Source organism: Leopardus geoffroyi, chromosome A2 (genome assembly GCF_018350155.1).
Source record: "Leopardus geoffroyi isolate Oge1 chromosome A2, O.geoffroyi_Oge1_pat1.0, whole genome shotgun sequence".
Taxonomy (NCBI): Eukaryota; Metazoa; Chordata; class Mammalia; order Carnivora; family Felidae; genus Leopardus; species Leopardus geoffroyi.
This window is the reverse complement of record NC_059331.1, coordinates 117451758-117470145: the sequence shown is the minus strand read 5'-3', so window position 1 is coordinate 117470145 and position 18388 is coordinate 117451758. Positions and strand designations below refer to the sequence as shown.

The window sequence follows — 18388 nt, the reverse complement described above, 5'->3', positions numbered from 1 at the left end:
GCCCCCCATGCTCTCTCTCGCGCGTGCTCTCTCTCTCTCTCTCTCAAAAATAAATAAACATTAAAAAAAAATTTTTTAGGGGCGCCTGGGTGGCGCAGTCGGTTAAGCGTCCGACTTCAGCCAGGTCACGATCTCGCGGTCCGTGAGTTCGAGCCCCGCGTCAGGCTCTGGGCTGATCGCTCAGAGCCTGGAGCCTGTTTCTGATTCTGTGTCTCCCTCTCTCTCTGCCCCTCCCCCGTTCATGCTCTGTCTCTCTCTGTCCCAAAAATAAATAAACGTTGAAAAAAAAAATTTTTTTTTAAAAGACCTTTCCAAAAACTACTATACTACCACATTAGGTTTTCTACACTTATTTGAACTCTTCTTTAATAGAAAGACATAGAAGAGTGCCTTAGTACCAGATTGCCTGAGTTTGAATTATTCCGCTTACTAGCTGTGTGATCTTAGGCAAATTGCTTATTTTTGTTGTGCCTCAGTTTCCTCATCTGTTAAAGTGGAAGTAACTGTACCTTACAAATAGCAATGTGAGTGTATACATAAAACAGTACACAGTTTTATGTACACAGTAAATGTTCAATATATGCCATCCTTTGTTCTTATTACATATGAGGATAGATGTTCAGAGCATTCTTTTTTTTTTTTTTTTTAAGTTTATTTACTTTGAGACAGAGAGAGAGAGAAAGAAAGAGACAGAGAGAGACAGAAACAGAGACAGAGACAGAGACAGAGAGTAAGCTGGGGAGGGGCACAGCAAGAGAGACAGAATCCCAATCAGGCTCCACACTGCCAGCATGGAACTCACAAACCTGACCCACAATCTATAGTCAGACACTTAACCGACTGAGCCACCCAGGCGCCCCAGAGCATTCTTTAATGTGGAACTTCTTACAGGACCAGAGGAGACCACGCTATATCTGATAAAGCTTATCAAAGCACCACTAATACCTAAGAAGCTACATTCTTTAAAACGTTCTCTTTCAGTACCTTTTTGGTAAGCAAATAGTAATTCTATTTCTTGATATTTAGGCAGGGAAAGCCCAAAACAAGTAGTACAGAAATGTATTTACTAAGCCTTCAGAGACCAAAAGAGGACCCAGGAAAATTTAAACTTAAAAGTTATAACGTACCGGGGCGCCTGGGTGGCGCAGTCGGTTAAGCGTCCGACTTCAGCCAGGTCACGATCTCTCAGTCCGTGAGTTCGAGCCCCGCGTCGGGCTCTGGGCTGATGGCTCAGAGCCTGGAGCCTATTTCCGATTCTGTGTCTCCCTCTCTCTGCCCCTCCCCCGTTCATGCTCTGTCTCTCTCTGTTCCAAAAATAAATAAACGTTGAAAAAAAAAAATTTTTTTTGGGGCGCCTGGGTGGCGCAGTCGGTTGAGCGTCCGACTTCAGCCAGGTCACGATCTCGCGGTCCGTGAGTTCGAGCCCCGCATCGGGCTCTGGGCTGATGGCTCAGAGCCTGGAGCCTGTTTCCGATTCTGTGTCTCCCTCTCTCTCTGCCCCTCCCCCGCTCATGCTCTGTCTCTCTCTGTCCCAAAAATAAATAAACGTTGAAAAAAAAATTTTTAAAAAAAAAAAAAATTTTTTTTTAAAAATAAATTAAAAAAAAAAAGTTATAACGTACCTAAGAATCCCTTTCGTTAACAAGAAAGGTACATTTCCATTACCCCCTCATATTGCTGGCAACACTCGGGTTAGAGACTCATTCTTGCTCTGTGTGGCCCACATGCTGCTCATTAAGGGGAGCAAGAATTCAAGCAATGCTCTAATACACTAGCTAAAATATGCATCCTCGTTCCTCTCTATCTCCTATCATCTTTTTTCTGTTGATTGAACCCCAAAATCCCATTCATAGAAAACTGTTATTGCATATTCAGAATAACAGCACTCTTCCTGAAAATTTCAGGTAACCCTTACAGATATGAACTGCTTGATTTTCCAATGGATTCAAAGAAGAAAGCCTTGAATTGGCCAGGTCAGGGTGTATATTATGATGTAAGTATCTTTTAAATATGTGTTTAAAACAAAGTAAAAATGTTTTTACTCTATACATTTATGAAAACCCAAAAGATGGACTGTTTTATTTTCTATCTGCTTAAAAAACTTGAGCTTTTGACCATGATTCATATTTTTTTGTGTGTGTTTCCTTAGCTGATTTCACATACTTTGGGCAGTAAAGTAACATTTCCACAATTACTAAAAAAAAAGAAAAAATGCTCCCCACTGAAAGAAGGTGGAAGGCTGCATTTCACTCACTGTGTATCCCCCAACCCTATTCTTATAATTCACAGCATATTAAGTAACTCCAAATATACATAGGATAAATGAAAAATTCTCAGAAAGGTTTACAATTATTATCCCAACCATTATATTTGTGTAGAATCAAAGATAAAAACAGTGGCCATTGTGTACTGAGAAACTGCTACACAATGACCATTCTGGATACAGTATGTCACTTAGCCTTTATAATAACTTAAAACGGTTAGTATCATCATCCCCATTTTATAGATGAGGAAACTGGGTCTCAGAGAGTTTGTGGCTATCTCATAATCATTGAACTCAAGCTTGTCAGACTCCACTCTCTGCTCTTAAGCTCTGTACCACGACTCCACGTGGGCAGGGAGAGAAAATTTTTAATCATGAAGGAAAAGATCCGGACATTTGAAAACTATAATAGCCAACATTCATTGACCAATTAGTTTGCGAGAGGCAGTACCAAGTGTTTTCGATATATTATCTTCTGGCATTTAACAATCTATGAGGTAGGCAAGAAATAACTATGCAAGGCTAGAAACATTTGAATTTTAGTTGGGATAACCATTGTGGCAGACCAGAGAGTGGTCACTGCGGTGTCACACAGTCATCTACGAAATACACAATTTCCTATTTGTTTTTTGTAAAGTTATACATCAGGAAAGATCCTTGCAGAATCATCTATCATACTGGACCTCTTTAATTCTTTCAAGCAAAATCTATATCAGAGTATATGAAGAAATATGAGAAGTCATTCAAGAGACCATTCCGTCAATACACGTTCTTATGGCCAAAGTCTCCAGTTCAGTGGTTTAGTTTCTTCTTTTAATCACCCTCACTTCCTCCTGCTCATGAAAATGCCGCTGTCCTCATATCTCAGCCCTCTGCAACAATCATGACTAGCTCTCCGTTACCTAAGTGTAAATTCCAAGGGTTAACTGAGCTCCGAAGACCCTTCGGAGTCTGGCCTTCCTTCCTTCCTGCAGCCTGGCTCAGCTCGCTGGTCCTTGAATAGGTGGATGGCCATCTCCCACTCTTGGAATGCTCTCCTTCCACGGCCTCTCTGCCTATGCAAAACTTGTTCATTCTTCAAGGCTCAGCTCAACTCTGGTTGTTTCTGCTGCAGAGCAGAAAGTGAACCAAATAAGGAGACCTGCATTCTAGCTATTCCTATACCTGCCATTTGTTCTCTTGGTAATATTAGCAATATCATTTCTGTTCTTTGAGTTTACATTAATATACCTGTATAATTTCACTAAAATCTGTCCAACAGATTTCACAGGATATGAGGATTATATGAAGGCTATAAAAGCACTTTGAAAAATGGAAAGTGCTATAATTTATAAGCATTATTACTCCAACAGAAGTGATTTCCCCTCTTCTGAGTTTCTACAATTATTATAACCAATAACTTTTTACATGTATTTTATATCTTATCAACTCAATTACAAGCTCTCTGAAAGTGGAATATTTTATAATATCTATATTCCCCACAGCACTTTGTACGTAAATATTTTTGACTGATTTATCTGACTCTTCATCCAATGATTAATCCAACTTTCTTAATCTCTTCTAATCTTAATTTTCAATCTTTTAGTTATTCTTCTGGTTTATCCCTAATCCTAATCAAGTTTTGTACTTCGCTGGACAGAAAAATAAAATAAAAATAAATTTGATACTGGGCTTGAAGGCAGTTATCTCATGACTCATCCATTTTTCCCCCTTTAGGATAATACCTATTCTTGTCCTCCTTGCGTTTCACCACTTCACTGGGGAGAGTGGCCAAGGGGTCTTCAACTTTATCTGCAATGTTCTATCTCTGTTAAAGGAGAATATTTTGTATAGTATTTACCTTTCCTGTTGTTAGAGCAGTGGTTCTCAACCTTGGCTGCACATTAGAATCACCTGGGGTGTTTTCAGAAATCCCAGTTCCCAGGCTGTACCCCACCCACATTATAATTGATTACATAATTATAATCAGCATTCTCTGAGGGTGGGAGGAGGCAGAGGGACACTAAGAACTTAAGTAATTCCAGGGGTGCCTCGGTGGCTCTGTCGGTTAAGCATCTGACTCCTGGTTTCAGCTCAGGTCACGATCTCCCGGCTTTGTGGGTTTGAGTCCCGCATCAGGCTCTGTGCCGCCAGCACAGAGCCTGCTTAGGATTCTCTGTCTCCCTCTCTCTACCCCTTCCTCACTTGTGTTGTCTCTGTCTCTCTCAAAATAAATAAATAAACTTACAAAAAATAACTAATTCCAGAAATATATCTCCTGGTTATAAAAAAGAAAACTTCCAGAAACCATATTTTAGTACTTTCTATCTAAGCTGATAAGACAACATGTATAACATTTCGTAAAGAGTACAAATTTTGGGGTGCCTGGCTGGCTCAACTGGTTGGGTGTCCAACTCTTGGTTTCAGCTCAGGCCATGATCTCATGGTTTGTAAGTTCAAGCTCCAATTCAGGCTCCATGCTAATAGCATGGAGCCTGCTTGGGATTCTCTCTTTCCCTTTCTCTCTCTGCCCCTCCTCTGCTCTGTCTGTCTCTCTCTCAAAAATAAATAAACTTAGGGGCGCCTGGGTGGCGCAGTCGGTTAAGCGTCCGACTTCAGCCAGGTCACGATCTCGCGGTCCGTGAGGTCGAGCCCCGCGTCGGGCTCTGTGCTGACAACTCAGAGCCTGGAGCCTGTTTCCGATTCTGTGTCTCCCTCTCTCTCTGCCCCTCCCCCGTTCATGTTCTGTCTCTCTCTGTCCCAAAAATAAATAAACGTTGAAAAAAAAATTTTTTTTTTAAAAAAAATAAAAAAAAAAAAATAAATAAACTTAAAACAAAAAAATTTTTTTAAAGTATAAATTTTAAAGTGGCTCAGCTCCTGGTTCTAAAAATGTGTCAACTGTAGGGGTGCCTGGGTGGCTCAGTCAGTTAAGCACCCGACTTTGGCTCAGATCATGATCTCACGGTTTCTGAGCTCAAGCCTTGCTTCTGGCTCTGTGCTGACAGCTCAGAGCCTGGAGCCTACTTCAGATCCTTTGTCTCCCTCTCTCTCTGCCCCTCCCCTGTTCACGTTCTGTCTCTCTCTCCCTCTCAAAAATAAATAAATAAATAAATAAATAACATTTAAAAATAAAATGAAATTTTTAAAAAAGAAAAAATGAAATAATTTATCAATTGTATAACCCTTGATAATATATTTAATTCTTCAATACCCCAGTCACCTCATAGATAGAACAGGAATAATCATAAACTCTACCTCATAGGGTTGTCTTGAGAATGAAATGCATGTAAAAACACTCAGCACCATATTAACAGAGAGTAAGCTTATAATAAGTGTAACCTTCTGTCAATGTTATTATTCCAATGATTACAAAACTTTGTTGACCTAGAACATTAAGAAATGGGTGGTCTTGGAAAGGGGAATATTCTAAATAAGAGTTTAACCTTTTAAAAATAAAGTTCTGGGGGCGCCTGGGTGGCGCAGTCGGTTAAGCGTCCGACTTCAGCCAGGTCACGATCTCGCGGTCCGTGAGTTCGAGCCCCGCGTCAGGCTCTGGGCTGATGGCTCAGAGCCTGGAGCCTGTTTCCGATTCTGTGTCTCCCTCTCTCTCTGCCCCTCCCCCGTTCATGCTCTGTCTCTCTCTGTCCCAAAAATAAATAAACGTTGAAAAAAAAAAAATTTAAAAAAAATAAAAATAAAGTTCTGGGCCTTAATTTTAACACTATTTTATTTTTTTTATTTATTTATTTTTTAAAATTTTTTTAACGTTCATTTATTTTTGAGACAGAGAGAGACAGAGCATGAATGGGGGAGGGTCAGAGAGAGAGGGAGACACAGAATCTGAAACAGGCTCCAGGCTCTGAGTTGTCAGCACAGAGCCCGACGCGGGGCTCGAACTCACGGACTGCGAGATCATGACCCGAGCCGAAGTCGGACACCCAACCGACTGAGCCACCCAGGCGCCCCAATTTTAACACTATTTTAAATGTCATTTTGCTTTCATCCTTTTACATTCCATATATATGAAGCCTGTACCCTCAAGAGTCACAGAAATCTAGGTACCTCTTTCCCACCCACTCCCCAGAGCCACCCTACCTTTTTATCTCTTTGGCCTGACCCAGTTTTCCCCACCAGAGTCACTAATCATTGCACTGTCCTTACTCTAGCCAGGGTCTCTCCTCCTACCATTCTCTTTCCTCAGTAACCTCTTCTCAATGGCCATTTCTAGACATTATGCCAATCAGAACGTTCATTTTCCTTTCATAAATGGCAAACAGATAGGTTCAAATATTTGACTCTTCTGGACTGATTTTCTCTCTTCCTCAAATGGCCAAAGACTTTTTGTTCTATTTCTCAAGAGCCAAAGCATCTGGTCTTAGCTTTTGCAATATGAAAATATTCTTTGGGATAATATCTACCTTGTAATCATCTTTTGAGTAAGATAAAATATAATAACCACAGAGGTCAAGTGACATAAACTTCCCTAACTCTGGACTATCTGAAATATTGTAACGAACAATTTTAAAAGCCTAACTGAGCCTACTATCCATTATTCCTTATCTGTAAATATTTGGAAAGACCTTTGGCTTCTCTTGCAAAGAGGATCCACTTATATCATCCTTACAGAGGAATGTGGTTTCCTTCTTGAACCACCAGCCCTCTTTCTAATCTAAAGTGCCCATCCCCCTCCTAGAGATATATTTCTCATTCCTAGGACAGTTCCATCTCTATATTGAAAACTGGCCAACTCTTCACTTCAAATATCCCTGACTCTTTACACTCTTCCAAAACACCACAGGTTACAGTACAATTTCCCATTCCCTATTTTCTTCCTCTGTGCCCTTGCCTGCATTTTAGTAGATCACTGCTGTTGCTTAAACTAGATTAAGACACAAGATTAATCCAGCCCCTCAGAACAATATTTGAAAAAAGTCCTTATTTCTAAGCTCGCTTTGCAAATCATTGTAAAGATAAAGAGAACAGAAAGGGTTTTCTTTAGCCCTGAATAAGCAAACCACATATTAGTTAAAGGTTTATAGAGGTGGTTATTGAATACTTGAGACAGTTTTCTAACAAGTGCCTTTTACCATGACTATTCTATATGTGGAAAATGGGGAGCACTCCAACCTCACAGAGTTGCTATAATCAGCATCACCCTTAGGTCCAGGAATTTTAGAAGGCCCCATGCCTTTAGGGCCCAGCTCTGGCCTTCCTCTGGCTATACCCCTCCCTATGGGACAGGATGTTTATGGGAACAAGACAATCTGTCCATCTAGAGCCCATGCTCCCCAGGCTCCCACCCCAGACTGATGTTACACTGCAGAATTCCCTAAAAAAAATGGCTTTGAATGCAGTACTAGGGCCTGCATGAGGGCTCTTCCCCAGGTCCATCCTCCGAGGGGTTGACAGTGCTCCAAGCCAATATCTACCACAGGGCCAAAGCAGTTGCCAAGTGATGGCTGTTTGCTGGAAGTAGAGGTAATAGGTATAATGGAGCTTGAACTTGAGGGCCAGGGTACCCTTATATATAAGGCACTTCACCATTTGGGATGGAATTGGGGGTAGGAAGAAAGCAGCAAGTGATGTTGAGGCCAGGGGCCAGCAGCTAGCTCTTTTTGAACCAGTGTCCCCACTGCAGTCTAATAAGTCTAAATTTGAACTTGGTCTTCCAAGTTGTCATGAAGGTATTTTGTCAAGGTAGGAAAATGGAACATATTTATTTAACAGCTTATTTGCTTGATTTATACATTAAACTATTTAGGAGCACCTGGGTGGCTCAGTCAGTTAAGTAGCCAACCCTTGATCTTTGCTCAGGTTATAATCTTGAGGTTCATGGGACTGAGCCTTGCATTGGGCTCCATGCTGGCAGCATGGAGCCTGCTTGGGATTCTCTCTCTCCATCTCTCTCTACCCTCCCTCCTACATGCACACATGTACATGCTCACTCTCTCTCTCTCTCTCAAAATAAATAAACTTAAAAATAAAATAAAATAAAATAAAATAAAATAAAATAAAATAAAATAAAATAAAATAAATTTAGACTAATGGAATGTAGGGTCTCAATATAGCCCCAGGACCTGCAAACATTAAGCATAGGCTTTGTTCAGGACAAGTGCATAGTGTTCATGAAAGTTAATTCCATACTTTCCACCACCATCCATACCTCTGCTCTTGCTGTTCCTTTGGCCTCCCTATCTCTGCATGTCCTTCAAGGCCTATTTTCTGTGGTATGACATAACATGGGCTTTTGTCTCCTCCATTCTTCTCTGCTCCCCACCTTACTTTCCTGTTCAGTTAGAATCAATCTCTCCCTCCTCAGAACTTACCAATACTTCTTTCTTGACCCCGTTTATAACAGTTACTTTTCATCTTAGAGTCATTTATGTTCATTCCTTCTCTCCTCTTCTAGCCAATACATCCCTGGATGACTTGTTTCTGGTCCATCCTTGTTCCCTGCCACTACCTTGCATATATAGGTGCTCAGTAAATATTTACTGAGTACACTCAATCTGAGAAAAAGGCGAATTTCTAAATACCCAAAGAGACTTCAATGAACCTCATTCATTCATTCACTTTTACATACACCTCCTTTTGAAAATACAAAATAAACTCCATTGTAAAGTTATATTGATAAAAGGAAAAATTTTATTTGAATTTAAATGACTTAAACTTCATCAGAAATCCATAAAATATATCAAATGGTGCCATTTCTGACAAGGAAAGAGAAGTGGGAGACACACAATTTTGGCTGAATTTAGCCAAAGGAGTACCTCAGAACACTTATCTCTAATAAAATTTTACTGGAGGTAGAGTATTATCAGGGACATTTCTCCAAGGTATGTTATCAGATAGAGTCCCTGCTAAAGCAAAAAACTCATCATTCATGTGATAAAATACTGTGTTTAACTCTAAATATGGTTAAGTTGCAGAATATTAGTGACTAATGAAGAAAAAAATCATATCTGACTTCAGCCTAGAATTTCCTTTATGCTCCTTCTTGCTAAGATAGTGAATCAGCCCTATTCTACTAGATGGCACTAATAACAATAAACTTTGATGTTCATATTCTAGTTTCCTAAATGTGTTGGAAAGTACAAGCCAGTGTTCTACCCAAAACCTCCTAAAACCTTCGCTCCTAACACTTCTTTAAATTCGTGGGACCCGATTAACTCTGTAAAAGAAGCCAATATACAAAGAAATCTTGAGAGGTCCCACTGGATCACTTCATATGCTCATGATTTTACAGGTATGGGTTTACTTTAATACAAGTAAAAAGAAGAAAATTAGAATATTTGACAAATGCTGTTACCAGCTTGCATCTTCTAATATTTTCCCCTGTTTCTTAACCTGAATACTAATAGAAATTAGGGTGGGTAGTAAGCTTCTCTTAGCGGGAAACTGGGAGGTAAAACTGTTTTCAATTTATTCATTCTAATTATATTACAAAGGGAAATGGGTAAGTTTTTCTATAAAATGTCATTTAAGAGCCATCCTTCATTTACTCTAACAAAGTAATAAGATGTGATGTTTCCATTAAGGTCTGGGGCCCATGAACCCCCTTGAACTGGATGATTACCATGAAAAGGAGAGAGCAGAGTTAACTGGACAGATAGGATTTGACCCAGAGCCTGTAAGTAATTGCAGTCAACTCGCAGATACTTAGGGGGAAAGTATCCGAGTGTTAGGCCCCTTCTTGCTTTACCCACTTTTTATTTGCTTCATGAGTACTGGTGACCAAGCTAACAAAAGGAAAATTTAACTCATTATAGAAGTTAGTTTTGAATTGATCTGAACTGCTTTAAATACCTTTGCCCACTATTTCAAAGAACAAGCGAGGTTTCTTTTCCTATTCCCAGTGCTGGTGTTTTGAGGGTTTGGTTTTTTTTTTAAGTTTATTTATTTTGAGAGAGAGAAAGAGCATGAGAGCGCATGAACAGGGGAGGGACAGAGAGAGAGAAGGAGAGAGAGAGAATCCCAAGCAGGCCTGCAGTGTCAGTGCGACCAATGCAGGCCTCAAACTCATGAACTGTGAGATCATAACCTGAGCCGAAATCAAGAGTTGAGAGGCTTAACCAACTGAGCCATCCAGGCGCCCACTGAAATTCTGTTTAAAAAACAGATTTTCTACTATGCTACTGTTGCTAAAATTTACAAAGGAATAGGTTTACAAATGCTTACCCTTTAATGAGATTCTTAATAATTCTATGAATGTTTATATACTTGTATATCTTGTACATTACCACTGCTTTTGAAGAGATAAAGCCTGATATTCACAATTGAGAGTTGGCTAAATTGCAATCGAAAGCCAATAAATTCTCTGCAAATATCAATACAAATTTCTTAATTGATTATGTGAAATGGCCTGAAAGAAATGATCAAGCCCGTTAGTGACAGAAATTATAGTCTGTTGGATTACTTATATACACATGAAATAAAATAATTTAACAATAGACATATATGCTGTTTTATTTGGGGCCTAGATTTTATCCTCTAAAGCTACATGGTTTTTAAAACAAAATTAGTATTTCCAAAGATATAAACCGTAGAATTTAGACTGAGCTGAACACATTTACTTTACATTAGCTTTGGTATTTCCCAAGGTGATAAAAAAAATCATAACACCTGAAATAGTTATACAGACTGTGCTTTATCATTCACTGAAGGGTTTTTTTACTTTTCACTTGCAACAAATATTCTCTAAGGCTAGAAAGCACTATACATGTACTCCAACATTGTCAAGTGTGTTCATCAGCTATCCAGATTTCCACAGATTTGACCCTGTAGAGTCCAGCCCTTCAGGAAGCAGCTTTATCATTTTTACAAAGAAATACATGTACAGTTATATAAAGAATGTTTGCCAAGTATATTATATGCAAAATTATTGTGCAAGTAAACCATCAACTAAATTTTTATTAATAATAAGATAAAATATGCCTAAAATAAAGTTTAAAAGTTTTAGTGGTGCCTGGGTGGCTCACTTAGTCGGTTGTTTCCAGCTTGGTTTCAGCTCGGGTCACGATCTCACAGTTCATGGGTTCGATCTTCGCATCAGGTTCCAAACTAACAGCACAGAGCCTGTTTGAGATTCCCTCTCCCTGTCTCACTCTCTGTCTCTCTCTCCCCCCATCCACTCTCTGCCCCTCCCCCACTTGTGCATGCATGCATGTTCCCTCTCTCTCAAAATAAATAACTTTAAAAAAATAAATGAAAGTAAGTTTTAGTGCCTCTTTCTGGTTTCTGACTAAGACATGAATAACAGACTCTGGGAAGGCATGTTTTAGTGGTAATAAATGTATGAAGTATTTTGTTACAGTAGAATGAAATAAAGATACTAAAAACTGCTTCTCGCATAAAGGGGTCCTGTCCAAGGAGGATATGATATACCCCACACTTTTTTGTTTATGACAAATTTAACAAAGTATTTTAAAGAGCTGGGGTTTCTTCTAGTATCTACTGAAACCTAACTAGCTAAAGGTTATAACAGGCTTGTTAATAATAGACGGAAATTCCTCCAACTCTGAGAAAATTAGGATCCAGGAAGACACTCCTAACTCCGTTTTGTTTTCTACATCCAAACTCGAGTTACTGTTTTCTCGCCATACTCATTTTTATTGCCTCTGCTATCAATTCCATTATCACCATCCATCCATTCTGTTAGTTTTTCTTCAACATACTATCTTAAAAATCTTGACAGTTATGGAACATTGAAATAATTTTACAACTAACATCCATGCACCCGCCACCGAGATTCTACCATCGGCATTTTGCTATACTTACTTTATCACATAATCTATCCATCTTTCCATCTCTTCAGCCACCCATCAATACACTTTATTATGTTTTATGCATTTGAGAGAAATTGCAGACACTAGGATACTTCATCCTTAAACAATCAGCATGCATATCATTAAACAGAGTTCAATCTGTTGCAGCTTTTCTTTTAAGGCAAAACACACATTCAATGAAATTGCCCATATTTTAAGTGCATGTTCACTGAGTTCTGACAAACGCGTACACCTTTGTAACCCAAACACCTATCAATACATTAAATATTACCATCATTCCAGAAAGTTTCCTCATGCCCCTTTCTAATCAACTCCTCCCTCTTATTCCTATACCACCACCGACATATATCTATTGGTAAACTTGTAAATACACTACTTTTGCAGTTACCAGACATGATTCATAATATCTGTAAAATATCTCAAAAAGCACAGATAGAACAAGCCCCCTGCAGACTGCTGTTTAAGCACAGCACATCACTGGTCTCAGCATCACTCAAGATGTTTGTTACAAAAGCAGATTCCTGGAGCACCTGGGTGGCTCAGTCAGTGAAGCGTCCGACTCTTGGTTTCGGCTCAGGTCATGATCTCACAGTTCATGAGTTCAAGCCCCACATCCTGCAGTGTGAAGCCTGCTTAGGATACTCTCTCTTTTTCTCTCTGCCCCTCACCCTGCTTGTGCTCTCTTGTTCTCTCTCTCTCAATAAATAAATAAACTTAAAAAAAAAAAAAAAAGCAGATTCCTGAGCTCCACTGCAGAATCACAGTCTCTGAATCACAGTCTCAAGTGGATCAAGCTTAGGAATCCCATTTTCCCCAGCTCCAAAGCTGATTCTGATTCAACCGAGGTTTAAGAACCCTTGCATTGGAAAGCTTTCACTGAGATTTAAATAACCACACATAACCTTCAACATCATCTGTTGGGGATGGCAGAAATTCTGCTCAAGTGATTCTTTTATATCTTTGAACATTTGAAAGCAAAGAGTTCCTACACAGAGGAATTTTTCCATAGCCAAGTAAAAACATCCCCTTTCCCTATCAGCAAAAACCAGTAGAAGAGAAAAACATGTGTTTATTAGGACCCAAATGTCAATGTCTGTAAATAAATAAATAAATAAATAAATAAATAAATAAGCAAGCAAACATTGCAATGTGCACTCCTACACCCATTCTACATTTACTCAGTGAAAACAGGTACAAATTTGACCTGCCGTTTGTGGTGATACCCTTACAATGCCAGATTTATTAACTGATTTTCTCCTTTTTATCCCACCACTACAGCAAGAAAAATTCCATCCTGTCTTAAAACCTCCAAGACCCCTAGCAGGACGAATTGCTCGACTGATGCAGAACCGACGGCCTCTGGAGGCTGTTGTCCAGCAGAGACCACATTCCTGTCCAGATTGTACCCCTAGAGTTTTGTGTAATTTTCATACCTTTGTACCCAGTTCTACAGAAATGATGGCACTTAGTGATAACACACTGGCAGGTGTCACCCATAAAAAACAGGAAATTGAAGACAAGATTAAGGAAGAACAAAGTTTGCTATCTACCTATGCATCCCCACCTTGTTACCCAACAAGAGATCTGACTAACGTTTGCGACATAAAAATATCTCCAAAAATCACAGATACTAAGAAGATAAAAGATTTGTACTGGAGACAGCTGGCATTAAAACCCCAACCTATACCTTGCTATAGCCCAAACCATTACATTCAGTATGAGCTTCTAAAACCTGCCATACGTGACCCGTGTACTATGTGTCAAAACTCTGTTAGCTTTAGTAAGCCTACTATTTTAGAAAGTAAACCAGACTTGGAAGCTTTTGATTTCAAACATTTTTTAAGTAAGCCAGAAGAAAGGCTGACCTTGAACACAGAAAACAATGAGGAGACAAGACCCATTCTGGGTTGGATTCCTAGAGCTGGAGTGGCCAAGCCTCAGACTGACCTGCTAGGGCTTAAGAACTCTTTCTCAAAAACTGGTGCACAAAAACGTTTCCATAAATCAATTCTAGAAGACCATAAAGACCTCAGGGATAAGGAGCATTCAGGGATGAAACACCAATTCTATGGCTATAATTCCTACTATTTCTATAATTGAGATTTTCATCCTTTCCTTCAAAACCCAGCCTCTTGCAAGAAAAGTAAAAATTTAACAGAATTTCTTCCATGTTGTTGGATTCTGTTTTCTAGAAAAGCCATAATGACCTTGTTATGAAGTTTATGTTTTCAGGAATTTTAAGTTAGGATCTAGTCAGAGGAACCCATAAAAAGGGGATGTTCTTACTTCCTGAAAAGTTTAACAATTCAGCAATAAAATATTAGAACCAGAAAATTTTATAGTCTTTAATCTCATTTTCAAATTATACTCCAAGGTAATTTTCCAAAATCATGAAAAACAATGTGTATGACAAAGTTTACATCATTGTTTTCCAGAAATGAGTATTTCAAATTCATATGCCCAGTAATTGACAGATGTCTATACAAACTATAGTACCTTAATAAAATAAATATGTGAACATTGTCCCCTTTTGTAAATGTTTGTACAAACTAACATCAAATACAAAAGACAAAATTCAAATGCCCAGTGAATTGAGAGATGGGCAGCTCTATAAACTACATTACCTTAATAAATTAAATATATGGGCCCTTTTTTTTACGTAAACGTGGACAAATTAAGTCAGTAGAAAAAACGAAACCCAAAATGCCTTGCATGCACACATTCAAAGTTGGATGTTTCTTTTCCATTAACCTTCTTTTTTTTTTTTTTTTTTTTTTCAACGTCCACCTATTTTTGGGACAGAGAGAGACAGAGCATGAACGGGGGAGGGGCAGAGAGAGAGGGAGACACAGAATTGGAAACAGGCTCCAGGCTCTGAGCCATCAGCCCAGAGCCCGACGCGGGGCTCAAACTCACGGACCGCGAGACCGTGACCTGGCCGAAGTCGGACGCCCAACCGACTGCGCCACCCAGGCGCCCCTCCATTAACCTTCTGATAGAGAAACATAACCAATTTTTTTACGCAGGAAAAAAATTTTATTGTAAAGGTCTAGCAGTGGCTTTAATTAGTAACTGGTGAGTTAATTGTGGCAAGAAAGGAAGGCATCTTAGTCTACTTGGGCTGCTAAAACAAAACACCATAAACTAGGTGACTTATAAACAACACTTATTACAGTGCTAGAGGCTAGAAGTCTGAGGTTATATAGCACTGGTAGATTTGGTGAATGGGAAGGATCTGTCTCTTCCCTGCAGCCATCTTCTCACTATAACCTCACATGGTGTAAGGGGCAGGGGATCTCTCCGGGGCCTCCTTTATGAGGGCACTAATCCCATTCATGAGGGCTGTCTTCATGAACTAATCACCTCCTAAAGGTCCCATCTTCTAATAAACCTTAGGCTTTCAACACATGAAATGTGGGGGGACATAAACATAGACACCATAGCAAATGGCTTGATATCAATTATTCTAAAGCCAAATATCATTTTTGGAAGGTGTCTACCAAGAGGCTAGCTAACCGTCATATGCAAGCCAACTCATTTAATGTGCCAACAGGCACATTTTAGACATTGTTTATCATGAAAGTTCATAAGGAATTTCTATGAGTGTTTCGTTGAGATGTCTTTTAATTTTTATATTTCATGATCATGTCATTTAATTACACCTCCTTTCAAACTATTCTGGACTAGGGGTGCCTGGGTGGGTCATTTGGTTAAATGTCTGACTCTTTTTTTTTTTTTTTTTTTTTACTGTTTGAGAGAGAGAGCACGCATGCATGCAAGTGTGCACAAGCAGGGGAGGGGAAGAGGGAGAGGGAGAGAAAGAATCCCAAGCAGGCTCCACACTCAGCACTGAGCATGGAGCCCAACTCTGGGCTCAATCCCATGACTGTGAGATCATGACCTGAGCTGAAATCAAGAGTCAGACGCCCAACTGACTGAGCCACCCAGGTACCCCTGAACAATGTTCCTTTATATTCAACCACATATTTATCTATTTTGTTGCTCTTTATTTTTTCTCTTCATCTTTGATCTCTTAATCTGTAATCATTCTCCTTCTGTATAAAGAACACCCTTTAGAATTTCCTTCATTGTGGATATGCTGGTGACAAACTCAGTTTTTGTTTGAAATGTCTTTCTTTCCTAAGAGATATTTTGCCAGATGAAGAATTTAATTTGACAGCTACTTTCTTCCAGTATATTGAAGATATCCGTATACAGTTCCCTGACTTCCACTGTAGCTGTAGAGAACTCAGTGGTCAGTCTAAGAGTTCTTAGAATGTCAGTGTTTTTCTCATTTTGCTTTTACACTGTTATTGTACTTCTTCTCTTTTTACTGTATTAGTAATCACTGGAATTCTTGAACTATGGATTGATATCTTTCACTCAAATATAGTTTCTACCCCATTTTCTCTTCTCTCTCCTTCTGGGACTCCACTTAAAAGTACATTATACAGGGGCACCTGGGTGGCTCAGTCAGTTAAGCGTCTGACTTCAGCTCAGGTCATGGTTCATGGGTTCAAGCCCTGTGTTTGGCTCTGTGCTGACAGCTCAAAGCCTGGAGCCTGCTTCAGATTCTGTGTCTCCCTCTCTGTCTGCCACTTCCCTGCTCCTGTTCTATCTCACTCTCAAAATAAATAAATATTAAAATTCTTTTTAAACAGTACATTATACGTTATCTTGGTATCTTCTTCATTTTGATTATTTTTCAGTTCTAAAGTTTCTATTTGACAGGTTGTTCAAATCTGCCATTTTATTTTATGTATATACTTTCCAGTTCCCTTCTAAAATATTCAAGCCTGGCTTCTATGTTTAGAACACAAATATTTTACAGTCTGATAATTTTAAAATCTGGAATCCCTATGACCTTGTTCTTGCTTCTGCTAGTTCTCACTCATATCATGGAGTTAAAAATTATCTTTCTTTCTTTGCTGAACACTTTAAAAACTTTATTTGTAAGGGTGCCTGGGTGGCTCAGCCAGTTAAGCTTCTGACTCTTGGTTTCAGCTCAGGTCATGATCTCACAGTTCGTACATTCAAGCCCCACATCAGCCTCTGGAGAGCCTGCTTGGGATCCTCTCTCTGCCCTCTCCTCTCTCTCTCTCCCTCCCCTCCCTCTCTCTCAAAAATAAACATACATTAAAAATAAATAATTTGAGATTTAGGCTGACATTATAATCTTCCTGAATTTTCATTTGGTTCTGCCAGGTGCCTGAAGGCAACAGAATTCCTTATTCCAAGTTCAGAATTTGAGGTATCCTTGGCCAACCACTAAAGTCGGGCTGCAGACCTTGTAGGATCAGTGTTTCTTCCAGTTCACCTTCATTTCCAGGCTGCAGGCCTTTGAAGTGCTGACCTACAGCTAGGGTTGTTTACCAGGTACCAGGTTCGACAACCTCTGCAAGCCCTGAATTGATACTGTAGATATCAATTTTTTTTTTGAGAGAGAGAGAGAGTGCATGCAGGAGCAGGGGAGGGGCAGAGGGAAAGGAAAATAGAGAACCTTAAGCAGGCTCCATGCCCAGTACATAGCCCTACACAGGGCTCCATCTCACAACTGTGAGATCATGACCTAAGCCAAAACCAAGAGTTGGACACTTAACCAACGGAGCCACCCAGATGCCCCAAGACACATTTTCTATATACAGATACAGATAGCGATATATCTAACGACTAATAGTGGGTCCAATGATCCCTGCAGCCTAGTATTTACACCCTTTTGAAGGCTCCTTTTACATTGTACCAAAACCAATGACCAATAAAACAAGTATGTCACTTCTAAGATTTACAAAAGGTTATAAAGGACTGGCATCTACCTTAGCTTCTCTAGCTCAGTTTCTGGGAAGCAAGCTTCCATGGGGTAAGCGGTCCCATCCATAGGCCTCTAACCAAGAGCCAACAAGGAACTGAGGTTTGACAACCATATGAAATGAATTGGAATTGAATTCCCCAGCCCTATTTGAGCCCTCAGATAACTGTATCTCTGTTCAACAGTGTGACTACAAATTCAAACTCTGAGCCATAGCCAAAACCCAAACAAGCTGCTTCCAGAGAAGCTGTAAGATAATAAATGTTTTGCTTATCATATTGTATGTAATTTATTTCAATGACTATTATTTTTATTTCTACAAATCAGCTTTGGCTCTTTTTAAAATCAGCCTGGTTGTTTTGGATAGTCTCTTATTCATTGCAAATGCTTTTGTTCCCTGCTTTTGTCTAAATATTTTAAATGTTATTTCATATTACACATTGTAAAGGTAAATAAAAATTATTTTGTTTTTAAAAGAAAATAAGGCCATTTCTCTTCTTTCCCCCTTCTAGGAGTGTTTCCTATGAAAATCTAAAGGGCCAGAGTCCTCAT

General features: G+C 39.3%; 1 protein-coding gene across 1 annotated transcript in view; it reads left to right on the top strand.

Moving 5' to 3' along the window:
* The window catches only part of CA2H7orf31 (chromosome A2 C7orf31 homolog), a 44606-nt gene extending 30416 nt beyond the window's left edge, over positions 1–14190 (top strand). The window contains exons 7-10 of the mRNA XM_045495116.1: positions 1905–1993; positions 9317–9491; positions 9784–9875; positions 13309–14190. Coding sequence (XP_045351072.1) covers positions 1905–1993; positions 9317–9491; positions 9784–9875; positions 13309–14130 — 1178 coding nt within the window. The 3' untranslated portion in view covers positions 14131–14190. The remainder of the gene's footprint in view (positions 1–1904; positions 1994–9316; positions 9492–9783; positions 9876–13308) is intronic.
* The last annotated feature ends 4198 nt before the right edge of the window (positions 14191–18388 follow it).